This window comes from Danio rerio, chromosome 20 (genome assembly GCF_052040795.2).
Source record: "Danio rerio strain M-AB ecotype USA chromosome 20, GRCz13ab, whole genome shotgun sequence".
NCBI lineage: Eukaryota > Metazoa > Chordata > Actinopteri > Cypriniformes > Danionidae > Danio > Danio rerio.
Window position 1 is genome coordinate 33,746,831 of NC_141040.1, and position 16,555 is coordinate 33,763,385.

The 16,555-nt window shown below is 35.9% G+C and overlaps 1 protein-coding gene across 2 annotated transcripts; it reads right to left on the bottom strand.

The window, feature by feature from the left end:
* Positions 1-1,041: 1,041 nt before the first annotated feature.
* On the bottom strand, positions 1,042-3,337 carry id2b (inhibitor of DNA binding 2b). 2 transcript variants are annotated; one of them, XM_087296362.1, is made up of 3 exons: positions 2,940-3,337; positions 2,059-2,119; positions 1,042-1,505 (listed from the first exon to the last, which is right to left on the bottom strand). In XM_087296362.1, the coding sequence occupies exons 1-2, from the start codon at positions 3,273-3,275 to the stop codon at positions 2,063-2,065; spliced, it is 393 nt and encodes a 130-aa protein (XP_087152488.1). In that variant the 5' UTR covers positions 3,276-3,337; the 3' UTR covers positions 1,042-1,505; positions 2,059-2,062.
* Between the last annotated feature and the right edge of the window lie 13,218 nt (positions 3,338-16,555).

Below are 16,555 nucleotides of genomic sequence, written 5' to 3' on the forward strand. Positions count from 1 at the left end.
AAACATTTTTGTGGTCATACTTTCATGACAATATTGAGTAACTGTTTTGATGAAGTCTGATACACAGGCTGATGATTAAGGAATGGAAGCAAAGATATGAAAACAGTGCATATTTTAGGGCTGCACAATATTGGAAATAACTGATATTGAAATATTTAATTTTTCAGCAATATATATTGCGATATTGAGTATACTTTCACTAGATAAAAAAAATGAATGTCTCTATTTGAAAATGGTTGACTGGGATGATTTTGCAGTTTAGTGCATCTGCATGAAATATAATAAACCAAATCTAGAAAACTAGCATTGATAAAATTGTGGAGCAAAGATGCAAATGAAATGCGCAGAATTTTAAGGTTTTCTAGTTGTTTAGCAGGCAAAATAACGATAAACACATGTAATTGTAAATCTCATTGTATAGTTTACATTGTAGAAACACATAAATGCAATTAAGCCTTCCTAAAGTAATAAGCATTCAAATTCTCGCCTGTTTTGAATGTTTTAAACTGGGTTAAAAATGCTCACAGGCCTTAAAAACAAATGCAAATGATAAACATGATGGTCAACTTTAGTTCAATTTTGCAGCGAATCCACAAATTACACGTTTACAACTGTGGAAAATCCCAACTCCACATTGCAGATTGATACATTCATTGCAATATTGATGTGGAAAAATATAATGTGCAGCCCTACTAAATATTCTTACATGCTTATCTACAATTGAATGACCACAGACAAGCTGTTGTGTTCAAAGACTGGCTTTGACTTCCAATATGGTGGACAACTTACATACAGCACATAGAAACATCTGGTGGACCAATTTTAAATCATTACAGAATTATACTTTAAACTTTTGTTCCTTATGAAACGACTACACAGTGAAAAACATATGAAAAACCCTACATATAACCCTTGTTTAACTTTTGTATTGGCTTGTATTGGTTTTATTTGAGGTTAGACCACCACAAGCCCTTCATACTCTGAAAACTAGTCTTTAAAACACAAAGACAAGAGAGCAGCAACAAAGCCACTGAACGGTAATAAGTTAATAAGCTTTATGTATATGCAAAAACAAAAAAATACAACAAAAAACATTGCATCTGTAACAGTTGTTCAGACAAAGACACTGGCTTCATACTTCGCATTTAATTATGTACAGTATAAAAGTGCCATTTACGTTATAATTATAAAAATTTCTGTAATATTATAAACATCACATTTTCAGCAGAAAGAGAAAACAATAGAGCGTTTTTGCTCAATTTCTTTACAACACAAAAGAACAAAAACATCTTTCTAGGATTGCTTGCGTAATTAGTATTTTCCTTCAGTCTCTTTTAATCTTCCTTTGGAAGAAAAAATAGGAAAGTCCATATACAACTAAGTCAGAATCTTTTTTTTGTCCGTTTGAGGAAAATCCTTTGTCATTCAAGACGAAGTCCAGGAGAATGACACGGGACAAAAAAAAAACACAAAAAGCCTCTGTTTTTGCTCCACGACCGAAACACCTGCAAGAGATTGTGAGAGAGAGAGAGAGAGAGAGAGAGAGGCGTGTTTAGAGAAGGCAAAAGGACAGAGATCCGGACAGACTGGCGCCAGGGAGGAAGCCACAGGACGTTTTTTTCGGACTTTTAACCAAACAAGCGAAATACCGGGCAATACCATACAGCTCCAGATGGCGGACTCTAGCAAGCATCTCACACTTACATTTGATAGCACTTTACATAGCTAACACTATGAATTCTTATTATCCTGAAATTCTCATCGCTACAAACCTCTGACTTTCATTTGCTGTAGTCGTTCAACCATTTGTTCATCAAACAAAGTCAAGCAGGTTTGAAACGACATGAGAAAACATCTTTCTAAGTGAATTGGGGCAATTATGATAGAAATGTATAATGACATTTGAAACAAAGCGTAGAGTATAATAAGTATTGTTTTAATGACTTATTTTTTTAATACTGCATAAATAATTACTGTATGCTTACTGTATAACAGCAAACTGCCCCACGTGCAAAAGTTTAACTTGGCTTGTCAAAGCATGAAGATGAATCAACTCACCATTTCAACGAGACAGGGCTATGAGGTCATCTGTGTTGATCTCTCTTTGAGGGTTACTGGGCTGTTAATTAACAGAGGTAAACAATGATTGTCAGTGTTGCTGCCAGCACAACTTAGATTTCAAGTTGGTGTTAAAATGTATCAAGCTTTTGTGATGTGTAACATTAAAGTTGAAGTTATTCATAGTTATATTTCTTCGGGTTTTCCAGTGTGTAAATATGTAACTGTTAGCTACATTTTCTTAAAGAAAAAAACGGCAAATTCAAATTCGCTTGTTTCAAGTTTGTTTAAGTTATTTCTTCTTCTGTTGAACACAATAGGAGATATTTTGATAATCATTGGTTTCCGTTTGATTTCCAATTGATGTCAATGGTTAGATGTTTTCAGCTTTCTTCCAAATATCGTCATGTGTTCAACAGAATAAAGAAATAGAGATTTGGAACCACTTGAGGGTAAATAAATAGTGTACATTTTCATTTTTTAAGTGAACTATCCCATAAAATCAAAATACATCAACTCGAGAAGATAAATTACTTGTCTGAGAAAGCAAAAGACAAAAACAAGCTGGTTAATGCTGCTTCAATATAGGGTAAGAAAGTAAACAGTTATTATTACCACACTAGTAGATATTTGTCTCGTTTTAAGCATAACAATTCTTTGTCATTAAAAACAAAATTTCTCAGGTGCCATTTTTTATGAACGTGTGTGCATTTGTACAAGAAAATAGTAAATCGCGGTGCAGCATTCATATTAAATCGTCATGCTATTTCTGTATTTCCTTTCTAAAGCATTTAAAATGTAATTTTCCACGCCATTGTAAATGACTTTGACTGCACGGTGTATGAAATGTGGAGCTACAGTAGCTACAAAACTTGCCTTACCTGGAAAGAGATGATGCTGATATCAGCTCCCAGTGATCTGACAGTCTTTTTTGGAGGGCTCTGTCCGAGGCTCTGCTGCTGCTGCTGCTGTAGCGGGTTCTGGTCCAGTGCGATCTGAAGGTCCAAAATGTAGTCTATAACATGCTGCAAGATCTCCATCTTACTCACGCTCCGGTTCTGCGGTAAACTCGGCACGAGCTCCTTCAACCGGCTGTAGCAGTCATTCATGTTGTACAGTAGACTGAGCGGGTCGTTGCTCCGCGAGATGCCCATATTATGCTCCGAAAAACACAAGGCAGGTTTCCTGACGGACCTCACCGGACTGACTGCCTTCATGGTGGATGTGCCGATGTTGCGGTTAATTTCAGGACATGCGATTCTTTCTTTCGGATCTCTGCGCTGGGAGCTTGTTGTCAGTGCGTTTATATAGCAACCGAGCTGGGTTTGTTATAAGGCATAAAGAATTACGCGGATTGGTCGATGAGACGACGTCACTCTGTAAAGCGATGCGTCAACATTGGCCAAATGTGCAGCACGTGAGCGCCTCCCACATCCCCGCATTCCTCCCTCGTGCTGAAGAGTATCCGAGCAACTAACTGTATGCAAAGAAGAATAACATCACATCATTTGTTTATGTGGAGACGGGCTGATTTCGCAAGGGACGCGCATTTGCGCATGGGTCAGCATTAAAAACCCACTGTCAAGTTATAAAATCATATTAACGCCAGATGCGCTTGTTGTATGTCAGTTTAGTTCACATAAGGGCTGCCTAAACTTTTTATTACGAGGGGCCCAACTTTAAGGAGGCTATTGGGCCAAAAATAGGCTAAATAGAATTGCCATTGGTAGTTTCTTGATTTACTTAATAATATGTAAAAATAACTATTTCTTTACATCAACTAATTGTGCACACACACACACACACACACACACACACACACACACACACACACACACACACACACACACACACACACACACACACACACACACACACACACACACAGAGTAATATATATAGGCATCTTGCATTCAACTTGGAGTAAGGTTTACGACTTTTATTTAACAATTCAGATTTTTTTCTCCAAGTTTACAGCTCTCAGTTTGAAATATATTCTTCTCTGAGTTTAGCTTACAGCTATGTTGCAATTGAGAACTGTTTTATTTGGAATTTCAAGCTGATAGTAATGAGGGGGAAAAGTATGTGTGAGAAACTTGGAGTTGCAAGAAGGAAAAACTCAAAAAAATTTCAGTAAATTTTGCCCCCCCAAAAAGTTGAGAGAAGTAAATTTGCTCTTGGGAGAAAAACAGTTCTGAATTCTGAATTAATGCATGAATTTACAATCTAACAATTCTGACTGTTTTTAATATCAGAAATATGAGAAATAAGGTTACAATTTTGGTATTAAAAAGTCAGAATTGTGAGATTTTATATTCAGAAGTCTGAATTTGTTTCATCCCAGTAGAAAGTTTACTTCTCTCACTTTTTTTCTCTGCAAATTTGTTTAAATTTTGATTTGTGAGTCTGAGTTTATATCTAATTAAGAAATGATAAATGCTTTTTATATTATATATTTAGACTTTTTTTCTCAGAATTATTAGCTTATCTGTGTCATGGAACGGTGACTTTTTATCAACTCCAGCTATTCTACAAGAAACAAAATAAATTGCTAAATATTACCTATAACAACTATAAATTATAATAGCAAGAATCCCTATAAACTCAGAATTGTGAGTTAAGAATTTTTTGCAAATCTTGCAAATGTCGATCTAAAAACTTTTGATTCTGAGTTTATCCTATAAAAACAAAACTCTCAAACACAAGATAAACTCTAAGTTTCTAACAAACTGTCTTGTGTTAGTTATAGCTATAGACTGTTTGTTAGAAGACATTTACTATTTAAATTACTAGTTTAGTCTAGGCCTAACTGCAAGTTAACTTCGTCACAGTTGTAACTTACAATTTCAACTTAAACTCACAATTCTGAGTTTGTCTTATAGTTCTGAGGAAAAAAGCTAGAATTGCTATAACCTCAATTGCAAGGAATATACAGTAGGAATTGCGAGAAAACATATAAAACACATTTTGTGAGGTCAAAGTTCACAGAGAAAAAAGGTGTCAGAATCAGTAGGCTAGATCATAGACAATAGACAGATAACAAGTGTGGAATGCTATTACCCTAAATATATATATATATATATATATATATATATATATATATATATATATATATATATATATATATATATATATATATATATATATAGGCTATATATATATATATATATATAGGCTATATATATAAAAATACATGACATTTTTTATCAACACCTTATTTTGAATAAATAGCATTTAAAGCAGATTCAAATGAACTTCATGGCTACAACACTCTTAACTGGCGTATAAAAAATGTAAAGTTTTAACATAAATTGGACACTTGATGACCCCGTTACATGTGACGCAAGGAAGTTTTACCAAATTAATTCTTTGAGAGTGTACTTACTGTAAAGCTTTTTGGGTTAACTTTTCCTATCTAATTTAAAAAATAATCCCCAAAATGTTATTCTTTGGTTACTCTGAACGTAGATTCTTCTCATTGTAGATTTATTATTGATTTATAGCTTTTTCTGGCTACATTTTACATCCATAAATGTAAATTTTCAAAGAAACACCGTAACTTTTTATTTTCAGAAAGCATTTTGATTTTTGTGAACTCATTAAAAGACTCTAATGATTTTATTGTTAATTAGAAAAAATTATTGCACATCACTTAAACTTGTTTAATTTGCTGAACTTTTGTATATGTAACCCTTTTTATCATATTGTATCTTTGTAAATGTTCTTTCTTGCGTAATAATTAAAAAAAAATAACGAATCGATTCTTTAAAACAATCTGCTCAAAAGAGCCAATATGCATATGACTCGCTCGTTAACGCGCTCTCCTAAACTCGCGACTTTCTGGCGCTGAGAGCGGGACGTCCTTTCAGAGAGGTAGAACTTCTAGTATCGGTTCTGTCAGAGCAGCATGACCGCGTGGTGCGTGCACCTGCAGCACATCGCAGCTCGTCTCTCTCCGTTTCAGTTTTCCTCGGTCTCGCTCTTCAAGCACATCAGTCTTTGTTTACTCAGCTTAAGCTTTACGCAGACACCTTTTCATCCCAGGTAATTGATAGCACACTATTTGCAGGTCAAGTGCAATGCTTAGAGACGCAATCCTGATAAAGCTGGATCAGCAGTTGTCTAGTTGAGTCCTTGGGTCACCCCTGCACGAGAACAAACAGTGTTTTAGCACATCCACTATGCTTTCTTTCACTAATAATAAATGTGAATATATGCTTTTGTTAATGCAAATTTATATAGGATAAAATCACTAACAATTAACACCATATACCCTGTTGAATAATTACATTAAGAATTACAAACATTTCTGATATGACAAGTTTTCTAAAATGTTATGTTTAAATATGCAAATGAGACATTTCATTATCATTCATTTTTCTGTGGCTTAGTCCCTAATTCATCAGGGGTCGCCGCAGTGGAATGAACCGCCAACTTATCCAGCATATGTTTTATAAAGCAGATGTCAATGCAGCCACAACCCATTACTGGGAAACACCCATAAACACTCATTCACGCACATAAGCTACGAGCAATTTAGTTTATTCAATTCACCTATAGCGCACTGGGGGAAACCGGAGCACCCAAAGGAAACCCAGGCAAACAAGGGGACATTTAATTATATCCAAACTAATTTGCATACATTTCAGGCCCACTCATCTGAACATTGCATGAAGTCACAATCAAAATCCTTGATAAATTTTTTTTCATATTAAGGTTTTTACTGAGAGGATTTTGGAAATCTTTTATCTCTCCATAAATCAGAAAATGAAGCAAACATAAAAAAAAAGAATAAAAAAAATTGTAGAATACAATATTGAATTCCTCTGTAAAAATCTTTATAATACAGATAATTCAATTTTAAAGGATGGCTAAAGTGGACGTTTATGACTTAACTTTTCCAAAATACTTTCTTTACATCAGACTGAAAACCCTTAAAGGCACAGTCCCTCACTATTTACTCACAATCAAGTGTTTCTAAACTTTTCTGAACAACTTTGTAAAGTGGTACAAATTATAAATACTCAAATTACTGTAATTGAGTGGTTTTTCTCACAAACTGTAATTAAGTAGTTTTAAAAATATGTACTTTTACTTTCCTTCGAGTACATTTTTAGTGCTGTATCAGTACTTTTTTCCATTATTTTCGCACCACTACTTTGTCATTATTGTCTATGGGGATTGGCTGAAAAGAAAAATGAGTCCTGTGATTCCTGTCCAATCAAATTGCACATATTACATAAATCACATCATACTGAACAACCTTAAGACATGGGCGCTTTATAAATGCAGCAGTCTGTTTTGAAGCATTTAAAGTGTCCAAGATGTGCAAAATCTTTATTTGCAATGACCCAGAGGCTGTTTAGACTGCCCAAATGGCCTTAAACAATCACTAAATGCACTACAGAACGTTACGTTTTCACACATATTCACAAATTGCATGTAAACACATCAGCTATTCACAGCATAACACTCACTACTCACAAGCACTTTTGAAAGCGCTACTTTTTACTCATAGTTTGAGTAAACAGATACTTTTACTCTACTTTGACTACATTTTTTGCCAAGTAATAGTACTTTTACTTGAATATGATTTATCAGTACTTTTTCCACCAGTGTTGAACACACAACAGGAGATTCTGATGTGCTTTGGGGAAAAAATCACTCATTGATATTCATAGTATGAACAAAAAAACCTTTAGAAGTCAATGGCTGCTGCTTTTCAGAATTCTTCAGTATGCAAAAACCTCGTAGACCTCTGAAATTTACATCAAAAATTAAAAAATTGTCAGCCTTCTTTGTCTATGTTGAGATATTTCACTTTAAACACCAGGAAAAGGACTTATTCTTTGCCATAAAAGTGATCTTACTGATCATACACACATGAGCCTGATAAAAATACTCACTTTAGAGATAATTTCAGAAGCTATTTAGAGGTTTTTGCATCTGAACTCTTCATTTCTTCCTTTGTGTTTAAGAAGAAATGAACTCAAACAGGTTTAAAATAAGGAAGAGTAAATGATGACAGATTTTTTATTCTTGGGGGAACAAACCCTTTATAAAACCCCAACATCTCAAAATTGACAGTTGTTTAAAGTAAAAAAATAAAAACTATGTTTTTGCCTTCAGAGTCTTGTCTAAATGTTCAAATGTTTCCCCTTTACGTCACACACATTGACCTACTGTAACTGGCAATGCTTTTGAAATGTGAAATATTCCTGTAGTGGTAGAGAAGGAAATGTTTACTGGTTTTATTATGCAAAGGAAGAGTCTGCGAGTCATCATGATGGACTAGTATCTTAAAATGACACAGCGGAGAGTGTTTTCTGACCTTTTCCTCCAGAGACTATCAGTGGTGCAAAAACAAAGGAATGTGTCTAACTTTACATGACTGAATGGCATCCCTTGGAGCATCGCACAGAACCCAGAGCTTGCCTTTCTGGCTCTCTCTGTGCCCGTTACTGAAGTACACAAGCCAAAAGGAATAGAGTTTCAGGATAATGTTCTTTTCTCAGCTGTTTCAGGGAAATATGAGCAGAAGAACATGTTTTCCCAATCCAGAGTGCTCCTGAAGTCATGCCAATTTTCAGTCAGTGTGTATTCTGAGAAACATTTATTTCCCATATCAACTTAGGGCCCCACATTTAGGCTCTTTACACATGTGTGTGTTTGTAGGATGAGGACGACTGTCAAATGTTTGTCAAATCCTTTACTTATTTATTTGTTTGCAGTGTGAAATAGTCCATTTTGAAGAAAAGCCCAGTTTAGAATTAGGTGAAAGTAGGCCTCATTATGTACACTTATGCACAATAAAATTAACATGGTAATGTCTGCATTGATTTGTGTAATCAGCAGGTGCTAAGAAAAATAAATAAATATAAAAGTACTGCAGTAAAAAGTCACTATTGAACAGTATTTTGTTGGGAAATATTGAAAAGTAATTATATTACATTGTAAAAATGCTGGGTTCCACTTAATCGATTTGTGTTGGGGCAACACGAAGGAATTAACTTAACTTCAAACAACAACAATTCAAATTGATTAGACTTAAAACAATTAAGTTGTCCTAAAAAAACTTAAGAATTGTGTTGTGTCAGCAAACGTAATTTTTTTGAGTGGATATACAAGCTTTATTAAGAACTAAGAACTAATGATGAGAAAAATATAATAATACTATAATATTTCCAAAACATTTCTTATTTCATATTATTTTATGTTATATTTTATTACTAATATGAGATATTAAGTAATAAAGAGAATGACGGAACAAACAAAAGTTTTTCCATACACTATATAAGCAATATCACACGAGTAGCAGTGCATTGTGGCTATATCTCCACTGGTGGGAAGCGTGCATTGGCACAAGGCCGCAGGCCGGTCCCACCAAGGACGATAAACAGCCACATTGCACTGCTACTCGTGTGATATTGTGTTTTTACAACAGTCCGACGGCATAATCGTGTGCATAAAAAAGAAAATCAAACATGGAGAGTCTCAAAAATCCTTTTGTAAGAGGAACTACTTTCTTCTGCCATTCCTTCACATTTGCAGATGACATCAGAAGAGCAGGAACCGTTGCTCATCCACACACATCACTTAAGAGCTAGTATTTGAATAATTCTCTAGCATTATGTCTAAAGTGATGACAAAACAGGTGATTTTGCTGACATTTTAAGATTAATAAGGCTGAACAGCATGAATAACAATTCTCTGTATTTCTCTTTTGCAATTGGGAGATCACAATAATTAACCACAAAAAAGCAACATAATCACTACCAGATTACTGTTGTGTTTGCGGTAAGGAAAAACGCTAAACACATTTGGGTATTTCTTCTTTTTTTTCTGTTTACTGAACTAATCTACAGTAGGGAAAATAGGAGACTCATTAGAAACAGATGGCCGTCTCTGGTTTTAAGACTTTAAGATGAGTCCCATCTCACACAATTACTATGGTATTAATACAGCACTACAACATACAAAAGAGAGATATCGACTTAATGCTGATTTATACTTCTGCGTCAAGCGCACGCGTATGCTATGGCGCAACCTAAGAGTGGATGCATACCATACGCCGTGGCCATTGCTGACGCACACCTCTCAAAAAATGTAAATACGTGTTGCAACGACGTGCAGCACAAGCTCTGTGATTGGTCAGCTTGGTATCGCTTATATCACCAGCATATCACCACCATCGCTTATATCACCAGCAAAGAAACTCGACACAGAGGAACAAAAATACCTCATTGCCAGCTAGCATTTCGGAAGAGTTATTGTAGGGGAACACAAACAGAGTCATGCCAATCACTCGACGCAAAAGTATAAACCAGGCTTTAGAAAGTCACTTACCAGATTTATAATGATTTGATCAGCTGTACTTTGAAGTTTCACTGTACTTTTCTTCCTCTAAGGACTTATTATGGAGTCTCTGTCTCCATCTTGTGGATGGACAACGACAACTGTCTTTGGTCTGCTCAATGACAGGCTAATGGCCACCAACGCGTCTCTCAGAAATAATAAATATTTTAAAATAGGCACTATCCTTATAAACTGCACAGTTGCAATTTAAACAACTACACTCTCGTCTAAAAAGGCCTCAAATGTACATTATATTGTCCAACAGCTGCAATATTTGTCAAACTTTACTGTCCTCTGCTTTTTGCTGTATGTGGGGACAGTAATAGACAAAAGCCAAGGGGCTGTACAAATGCTGTTACTGGCAGGCTATCATATAACACAGCTATCAGCCAATCAGATTCAAAAACCAGACAGAACTGTTGTATAACATTTTATATCCATTTAGTATTATATAACATTAATTTATGATGCTTATATATGGTTTAATTAGACAACCAGATTACAAAGGAATATGATAATCTTTAATATATGCATTCATTTTCCAAAACATTTATTATATTATATTATATTTTATTATATTATATTATATTATATTATATTATATTACATTATATTATATTATATTATATTATATTATATTATATTATATTATATTATATTATATTATATTATATTATATTATATTATACATCCTCTTTTCAGCTTAGTCCCTTTATTAATCTGGAGTCGCCACAGCGAAGTTGAACCACCAACTTATCCAGCACGTTTTTACGCAACAGATGCCCTTCCACCCGCAACCCATCTCTGGGAATTATATTATATTATATTATATTATATTATATTATATTATATTATATTATATTATAATATATTATATTATATTATATTAAAGGCGCAGCAGTGGTGCAGTAGGTAGTGCTTCGAACCTCGGCTCAGTTGGCATTTCTGTGAAGAGTTTATATGTTCTCCCTGTGTTCGTGTGGGTTTTCTCCGGGTGCTCCGGCTTCCCCCGCAGTCCAAAGACATGTTGTATGAGTGTATGAGGGTGACAGGCCCAGACGACAGGCTGGCCGGAAAGTGTAAAAAAAGTCATTATCATATGGACAAGTCTAAAATGGCTTGTTCTAAAGAGTCTAAGGCCAAAGAACAAGAACATTATATTATATTAAATTATATTATATTAGAGCGAGGCAGTGGTGCAGTAGGTAGTGCTGTCGCCTCACAGCAAGAAGGTCGCTAGGTCGCTGGTTTGAGTCTCGGCTCAGTTGGCGTTTCTGTGTGGAGTTTGCATGTTCTCTCTGCGTTTGCGTGGGTTTCTTCCGGGTGCTCTGGTTTCCCCCACAGTCCAAAGACATGCGGTACAGGTGAATTGGGTAGGCTAAATTGTCCGTAGTTTATAAGTGTGTGTGTGAATATTTGTGTGGATGTTTTCCAGAGATGGGTTGCGGCTGGAAGGGCATCCGCTGCGTAAAAACTTGCTGGATAAGTTGGCAGTTCACTCCGCTGTGGCGACCCCGGATTATTATATTATATTATATTATATTATATTATATTATATTATATTATATTATATTATATTATATTATATTATATTATATTATATTATATTATATTATATTATATTATATTATTTTATATTAATCCTTGTTTTTTTTTTTTTGTAACCTTGACTTAATGTACATTTAACTGGATGTGTATTTATGTGTATTATACAAATTTGTACCCTTATCAACACATATTTGCTAATTGATAAAGCGCTTAAGCAAAGACTTCCAGTAGTGACAATTGCATGTTTCTACATCTGTCCCATCAGAAGCAGCCAGTGCTCATGACCTCGGGTGCAGTTGTTTACATGCTCTTTTGAGTTGGAGTCTGAAAGACGCCTCAGGCATGACTTCACAGGACAGGTGCTGTTTGCCCTGCTGCCCCACAACTGTGGCCAGACATCAAAGGTGGGAATCAGCTTTAGATAGATGCTATATCTGAACTGACCTCAGAGCTGTTTCAGGTAGCCATGTGCTTGAGACACATAGATGCCATGTGAAGAAAGAAAGGGAAGGATTTGCTTTGAAAAACTCAAGTGGAGGCAGCATAAAGGCTCAGTGGTTAGCACTATCGCCTCACAATAAGAGGGTTGCTGGTTCAAGTACCGGCTGCGCCAGTTGGCATTTCTGTGTGGAGTTTGCATGTTCTCCCAGTGTTGGCGTAGGTTTCCTCCAGGTGCTTCGTTTTCCCCCACAGTCCAAAGACATGCACTGTAGGTGAATTGAATATACTAAATTGCCCGTAGTGTATGTGTGTGAATGATTGTGTATGGATGTTTACCAGTACTGGGTTGCAGCTGGAAGGTCATCCGCTGTGTAAAACATATGCTGGATAAGTTGGCAGTTCATTCAACTGAGGCGACCCCTGATGAATAAAGGGATTAAGCCGAAGGAAAATAAATAAAAGAATAAATTTGCCATAGTGTATGAGTGTGTGTGAATGTGATTATGTATGGGTGTTTCCCAGTACCGGGTTGCGGTTGGAAGGGCATCTGCTGCATAAAACATATGCCAGAATACTTGGCCATTCATTTCGCTGTGGTGACCTCTGATAAATCAGAAACTAAGCTGAAGGAAAATAAATGAATGGATGACTCAAGTGGAAATATATGCTCACAATTTAGAGAAGTCACACCTGAGTGTTAGTAAAGAATGCATCAGGAAGTTAATGTGTGTGTGCTTTTCATCACACATGATGGATTGAGCAGCGGCTGTAGTCTCTTTGTATAGTAACAACTAGAGCTGACCTCCAAATGACAGCAATATGTTCATCCACACCAGTGTTCAACTACGTGGAGCTTGACTTTCAGAAGGAGAAATACAACTGTGCAATAATTTAAAATTGGAATCATGGTTTTGTTGACTCAAAAAAAAAAAAAAAAAAAAAAGGATTTTTATGATATTTATATTTTGTTAAAGATATCTTACCAAACATCCAAAACAATGGCATGCTGAACATGCTTGCTGTGTACATAAGTAATATCATTTTTATCAGAACTAATAAAATGTGTAAAATAATCAAAACAACACCAGGAATTCATCCGCGATTATCACACTTGTTGACCTGTAATGGGCAACATTGCAGGTATGAAAGAGAAAATCTTGTATAGTTTATTTTAATCAAACTACACATACCAGAACACACCATAAGTGGATGTACAGTACAATAGATGAATCGACCCTTCATGCAATCGATCATTGCTTTACTAAAAGTAAAACAACAACAAAAACATGGCTATTGTAAACCACAGTAACCATAAATCAACAATGGGTTTGCTACACTAACTCCAGTTAAGCCAAGTTCTACAGCATCTGAAAACACATCACTCTTGGTACTTCACTTTAGTTTGAGCTTACTTCATTATTAGAAAAGTACATTCTATTTGGTATAAACGTGTGTGGGATAAATGGAATTCGGATGTACTACAATTGATGTTTTCTCATTATCACATGATCTGTCTGAGGTAGTTGCGTTGTTTCAATCCAATTAAAACATTCTCTCCTGTGGAACACTTCAAAAATATTGTACTGTACTGTTTCTTGAATACTATGAATTCAGATATACAACTAGACTTCATTGTATTTTACACACACACCTACACACACTACACATAAATGTAGTGGGTATGGATAGTATTCAGAACTGGGCCGAAGGTTTACTTTCCAACAAGACAATAGCTATGTTTACATCCAAAAATGCGAACTAACTTTATGCGCAAAACTGGATCATTGCATAAAAATGTGAGAATAAAGCAGTGTGTTGTTCCAACGAGTTTAACTGGCACCAAATATCAACAGTAAAAACGGAATTTGCTGCAGTGGGAGAAACTGTGAGAATCTTTTCTTTATTTAATAAATGACTTGCACCTTAGAATGCAATCCTGACAGGCAGTGAACGCGCAGTGGCAGTTGAAGGTGTCAGACGCAGAGCACAGACGCTCTTGATTCTGGAGGTCTTTAAAAACAAAATAACACGAATACTGAAATGGTTAAGGCATTTCAGAATGCCCAAAACAACATTTCAGATGTCTTAAAATGTGCATAAAATGTGTTTTAAAATAAAAAGTGTGTTGTTTTGTCCATTCACACACATTTTTATCATCACATGACCTTTTTTAATGCGCATACTAGAATTTAATAGGAAAAAGTGTTTTCATCTCAGTTTATGCGCATCTTTTTTTATCGAATAAAAAGTTTATCCTATTCCATTACGTTTTATTATGCACATTTTCAAAATGCGCATTAAAATAGGTGGGTGAAAACGTAGCTACTGACCCTAAGCACACATCTACAATAACGAAGGAATGGCTGTGATGGTTCTTGAATGACCCATCCAGAGCCCTGATTAAAATTTGAAAATCTCTGGAAAAACGTAAAAAAAAATGGTCGTCCACCAATCTTCACCATCTAACCTAACAGAACTGGGGAGGATCTGCAAGGAGGAATGGCAAAGGATCCTCAAATCCAATCAAATCCAAGTGTGTAAAACTTGTTGCATCTTTCCCAAAAAGACTCATGGATGTATTAAAACAAAAGGGTGTTTCTACTATATACTGAGCAAAGGGTCTGAATACTTATATGGCCATGAGTTTTTCTTTTTCAATACATTTGCAAAAAATATCAACAATTCTTTGTTTTTCTGTCAATATGATGTGCTGTGTGTACATTAATGAGAAAAATACTTTCCGTACCCACTGTAAATATTAAAGGGAAGTATGTGATTTCAGATGCACTGCTGGTTTTTGTAATGCAACTATGGTTCTACAAGCAGTAATCAATGTGTCAAAAACATGCATACTACATGTTTACTATAATAAAACCACTTTTAATTTTTTAGACTTACTTTTCCTGAATGATACTTTAATTACTGAGGATTGTTAAGAAAGAACCAATTCCCTACAATAAATTAAACTGTTCAAAGCTTCATACTACATAAAAGACAAAGTGATTCAAATCAGCATCTGTGAGAAAAAGAGAGCTGAAGACAAACAGATAACTAAGAATTAACAAACACTAAATCTAAATGCAACTTCACAGGTCAGAAAAGATCTATTTGAAACAATTTAAGGAATTGTTCTGCATTGAATGACATTTAACATACACACCAACACAATAGAAAAAGATGATTTGTTTAGGATGATCTGACTCTCTAGAATGAACTGGACTTTCCAACACGAACATACAGTAAGAATGTTCACTCACTCAGACATAAAAATGGCAATGGAGCATCCCTGCTCTTTGAAAAGTAGGTTGTTACTGGAAAAACTACATTATTTGAAAAACGGTTAACCTACTATCATGCTACAGAAAAAATGTAGCTAAGTTAGTAGAAGCACAACCTGTCGTTAGCAACTCCCAACACACAAACAGACTCTGCAGGTGTTTGAAATGTGTGCCAGTTGCACCTAAGGCTCTCTGTGCTTCCCCACCCATGTCAACAAAACAACCTGAAACCAGCACGCGCAACTTCTATCCACTCCACTACAGAACTTGACAAAAGTGCATCGCTTCAGAACTGTCCCATTGTCTCCTCAGCTTCACATTTTTGACTGATCATCTTTGAACACGAGCGCTCATACAGTACAAGCGCTTGCCTTGGTCATGAAGTTTCCTCCCTGGTGTTCAGCTGAGTGTGGTAGGTTGAGTGTCCAGGTGGGGAGCCCATATGTGGATGTCATGGGGAGTGTTCTAGCTGGGGGGCTGCCGGTGCTTGTAGAGGATGGGGAGGCTGTTGCCCACAGGGAGAACACCTGCTTACCCTGCCCCGCTCTCACACTCCCCCCACTGCCCCAGCTGCATGCTGCGGGCATCTGCCCACCTCTGGGTAATGGAGCTGTCACTCTGGCTGGCTGCTCACCACAAAGGCTTGACCTAATTTATCTGTCCTGTCTTCCACTCACCAGTATGTCCACTGTGAGGCTGTGTCTTTCATCAGTCTTTAGTTCTGCATGCTGCAGGATCGCCTGCTTTGTCCTTTGATGAGCTGAGGTGGAGTTTCGACAACTTTTCCGTTAAACTGTTTACTAAAGTTGCTGAAACTTCACCTCATCTGAATTTAATTCTCATTTAAGTGTCGACACACCAGAAGAGGCTAAATT

What these genes read in the sequence shown, in the direction of transcription:
- id2b (XM_087296362.1), bottom strand. Translation starts at nt 3,275, where the DNA reads ATGAAGGCAGTCAGTCCGGTGAGGTCCGTCAGGAAACCTGCCTTGTGT. An exon ending in TCAGCATCATCTCTTTCCAG is followed by an intron (nt 2,120 to 2,939) that starts GTAAGGCAAGTT and finishes GTTAATTAACAG; the next exon opens with CCCAGTAACCCTCAAAGAGA.